Genomic DNA, 4,641 nt, shown 5'->3' with positions numbered 1-4,641 from the left:
TATATATATATATATATATATATATATATATATATATGAAATAAAAAGTAAAAAGTAAGAGTCAAAAGGAAGAGTAAGTACGCTTAGGCAGCTTTTTAATCGCTACAAATGTTTTGATACATATAGATCCTCGTATATACAGGATTTAAAGTTTAAATTAAATTATATAACAATTTACCTGTATAAGAAGATCTATATGTATCTCCTCAGGTGATACTCAGTTGCTGTCTCCGTAAGCAAAATTTAGATTACAATTATAGCATACCATAAGAATACTATCAGCTATTTAGGAATTCTAAGGGTGAACGAGCTCTATTTGTACTCTTAAACGTTCTTAACACAACACACCTCAACTATATATATATGTATGTATATATATATTTATATATACACACACACACACACACATATATATATATATATATATATATATATATATATACATATATATATATACACACACACACACACATATCTACAAGGATTGAAATAACATTTATAGTTAAAAATAGAAAAAATAAAATATTCTGTGTTCAGAAACATATACTGTTATCGGTCAAAGAATCAAGAGAGCAATGTGTAGAAGCTTACTTCATCCCAAGACAACTCGCACCAATCTTCTATTGCATCGTTGTATTCTTCTAGACTAAATGTATCGTTGTTTCGTGTCAAATTCAGAAAAGAAGCAGTGTAGTAATAGGTTGAAAATGCCTGAAATTAATAAAATATATATTTATGTTTAATACATATACATACGTATAGATCAGTATCTTCATCAATATAACTTTACGTGTATATATAAAATCACATATAGACATATTTTTGGTATGCAGTTTCACAGTCCACTTTAAGTTCCAGATCCAATGTAGGTATTTCTTTTTATTCTTCTATTTGTTTTTGTCATTTGACTGTGGCCGTGCTGGGGAACTGCCTTTACTCAAACAAATCGACCCCAGGACTTATTTTTTGTAAGCCTAGTACTTATTCTATCGGGTCTCTTTTGCTGAACAGCTAAGTTATGGGGACGTAAACACACTAACATCGGTTGTCAAGTGATGGTGTGTGGTGGTGGGGGGGGGACAAACACAGACACACATACGACGGACTTCTTTCAGTTTCCGTCTATCAAATCCATTCACGAGGCTTTGGTCAGCCTGAGGCTATAGTAGAAGACACTTGCCTAAAGTGCCACACAGTGGGATTGAACCCAGAACCATGTGGTTGGTAAGCAAGCTACATACCACACAAATAGGGTGAGGTTCACTACAACAGTTTCGGACACGTTTTTTTTATTGACAAACAAATCAATTATATCAAGAAAAAAACTGTTTTCTTCAGGTGAATAAAAATTTATATCCAAAATGTAACATTTAAGATTAGGCTCATGACAGATATATTTTTTGAAGATTATGCTCTGCTGCATGTGCACCTGTACATACTTTGAGCTGCAGAAATGTGTGTTGGCCATTGTAACCAAATAATTATACTGTATGACTAACTATAAAATTAAAAGGAAGAATATGTTGATGTCCCTGCATTCTTTGTAATTGTTTGAAATATATATCTAGTATATATAACTCATTGTATTAGCTTGCCAGCTCCCGTCAAATTGTCTAACCTGTCTCGCCATGGAAAACAGGCATCAAATGATGATGATGAAACAGAAACAAGTGTTATTCATGAATCAGATGTAATACAATATAATGGATATGCTGAACAATAACTCCTGTATGTTATTCAGTTGCAACTTACATAAAAATTTTTATCCTTGATTGGAGGCTGATAGACTTTGTTAAAAGAACAACTGTTTCCAAAAGGACAAGCTGTAAAGTTAAATAACCCTAGAACACTCTTTTGGCATTTTTCAAATTCACCAGTACCAACAAATTCATAAGAATCGGCAACCTGCAAAAAATGGGCAAGAGAAAAGAAAATAAGTAAATGAAATTATTAATATAAAAAAAAAAGTAATAAAAGTTGCTAATAGAAGAATAACAATGACCTGAGCATAAGAGTTGTGAAATTGGCATATAAGTGGGTGCTGAAAGGTTCTTGGCTTTGGGTAAAAAGAAAATACAGGAGGATCAGTTAATTATGGTTTTATTCAAGATATTCCCGTCTCAGATTCACATTTATTGCAGAAATTCTTCAGTTTTTCTAAGCCCTGTATAAGAACTTGGAAGGTTGGGCCTCCATCCAGGCCAGGAACTTTTTAGCAGCCCCAAGAAAGTACCTAGAAAACTTGAGACCTCAGATTACATTGGTTTCAAATTTTGAGACAAAGCCAGGAGAGGATAAGTCAATGACATTGACCCCAGTGCTTCGCTGGTAATTATTTTTATCGCCCCTTCCCCCACCTCCACCAAAAGGGTGAAAGGTAAAGCTGACCCCTGTGGAATTTGGACTCAGAATGTAAAATCAAATGGAATGATGCTAAGCATTTTGCACACGGTGCTAATGATTCTGCTAGTTTGCTGCCTTCAGCCAGGAATAATATATTCTTTTCTTGTCTACTCTAAGCATAAGGCCCAACTGGTACTTAATTTATCAACCCTGAAAGGAAGAAAAGCAAAGTTGACCTCAGCGGAATTTGAACTAAGAACATAAAGACAGATGAAATACTGCACACAGAGGGGACAATACTACACACAGAGGGGACAAACAAAGACAGACAAAGGGATTAAGTCGATTATATCGACCCTAGTGCGTAACTGGTACTTATTTAATTGACCTCGAAAAGATGAAAGGCTAAGTTGACCTCGGCGGAATTTGAACTCAGAACGTAGCAGCAGACGAAATACCGCTAAGCATTTCGCCTGGCATGCTAACGTTTCTGCCAGCTCGCTGCCTTTCAGGAATAATATATTACAAGAATAAACCATGAGGCATCATCGTCATCAATGCTACAGCCACCACCTTTCCCATCAGCACCATCAAAACACCACATCGCAACTACCACCCCTGTCTCTTCTCTAGTACAACAGCTGTCACTGCTACTGCTGCTGCTACTACTACTACTACTACTACTACTACTACTACTAGTACTACTACTAATAATAATAATATAATGATAACAATATTAACAAGAGCACTCAGAGAGCACAAACCTCTGCCAAGGCAACACTGATATCCTCTCAACTATTAGCCGGAGATGATTTTTAAAATGAGAATATTTGAAATAAATTTGATTGCTCTCATATATAAGAATACTAAAAATGAACCCAACTGCTCTCAAAAATTAAGTAAAAAGAACGAGAAAAATAATCCAGAATCCTTGTCTGGTACTGGATTGATTCCAAAAGCTAATCAGTTTGTGCCAATCATGAGGCCAAACAGCCCTGAACGTTTCATCTGACTCCATCCAGCAGTTCTTGAGATATCTTGTCCCAGGACAAACAAACATGACTGAAAACAATATCTCCACCTTTGCTAAGGTGGATGTAATAATAACATCTTCTACAGGTACAAGGCCTGAAATTTGGGGCAGGGGGATAGCTGGTTACATCGACCCCAGTACTCAACTGGTACTTAATTTATCAACTCTGAAAGGATGAAAAGTAAAGTTGACCTTGGCGGAATTTGAACTAAGAACATAGTGGCAGACGAAATACAGCTAAGCATTTAGCCTGATGTGCTAACGAATCTGCCAGCTCACTGCCTTAGTAGTAGTAGTAGTAGTAATAATAATAATAATAATAATAATAGTGATAATTATAATCCTTTCTACTGGAAGCACAAGGCCTCAAATTTGGGAGGGAGGGGACTATACCAGTCTAGTGCTGGGGTTGATGTTAAACTCTTCCCCCAAAATTACTGCCCTTGTGCCAAAATTTGAAACCATTATTTCAAAGGAGCTGGCTCTGATGTGATCTGAACTCAAAACAGTCAAAAATATTCTTTTCTACTCTAGGCACAAGGCCCGAAGTTTTTGGGGAGGAGGCCAGTCAATCAGATCAACCTCAGTCCATAACTGGTACTTAATTTATTGACCCTGAAAGTATAAAAGGCAAAGTTGACTTTGGCAGAATTTGAACTCAGAATGTAAAGACAGACGAAATACCGCTAAGTATTTCACCCGGTGTGCTAATGTTTCTGCCAGCATGCCACCTTAAACAGTAAAGAATATTGAATAATAGAATAAAGTATTTTGAAACGATATGTATAACATTAATGACTAGCAGAGTGAAATCTAGACAAAGTTTTATTCCTACCTTCATGCCTGGAGGTACATATGTACAAGGACGCTGGAATAAATTGGTTTTGCTTTCATTTCTACGACTTCCATTCTGCCAGCAAGGATTATGGATTATACTGTGATTTGAACTGTTCTGGAAAAACAAAAAAAACAGTCAATGTAAAATGGCAGTGGTAATTTATAAGGTAATGATGCAATCAAAGGCAAGTGATATTTCCTGATAGGTGTCATCTGACATGGTGTCTGAAATAAACAATTACAAGAGTAAACAAGGCTGTGTGATGCTTCACAACCATGTGGTCGGGGAATTGGTCACTGCATGGCATCATGGACAAGAGTCTTCTATTCAAGTTCATCATTTGTCTCTCTGTTTGTTTGTCTATATATATATCTCCCTCTCTCTCTTCTCTTTATATATATATATATATATATATATATATATATAT

The 4,641-nt window shown here is 35.7% G+C and overlaps 1 protein-coding gene across 3 annotated transcripts in view; it reads right to left on the bottom strand.

Moving 5' to 3' along the window:
* Window positions 1–4,641, bottom strand: part of LOC106876002 (ectonucleoside triphosphate diphosphohydrolase 1) — a 38,910-nt gene that overhangs the window by 5,133 nt on the left and 29,136 nt on the right. For all 3 annotated transcript variants that reach the window (XM_014924352.2, XM_014924355.2, XM_014924354.2), the window contains exons 7-9: window positions 4,212–4,328; window positions 1,753–1,905; window positions 592–711 (exon numbers count right to left, since the gene is read on the bottom strand). In XM_014924352.2, coding sequence (XP_014779838.1) covers window positions 592–711; window positions 1,753–1,905; window positions 4,212–4,328 — 390 coding nt within the window. The remainder of the gene's footprint in view (window positions 1–591; window positions 712–1,752; window positions 1,906–4,211; window positions 4,329–4,641) is intronic.

Source organism: Octopus bimaculoides, chromosome 2 (genome assembly GCF_001194135.2).
Source record: "Octopus bimaculoides isolate UCB-OBI-ISO-001 chromosome 2, ASM119413v2, whole genome shotgun sequence".
Lineage (NCBI taxonomy): Eukaryota > Metazoa > Mollusca > Cephalopoda > Octopoda > Octopodidae > Octopus > Octopus bimaculoides.
Note: the sequence above shows the minus strand (reverse complement) of the source record. Positions and strands in the feature narration are given on the sequence as shown.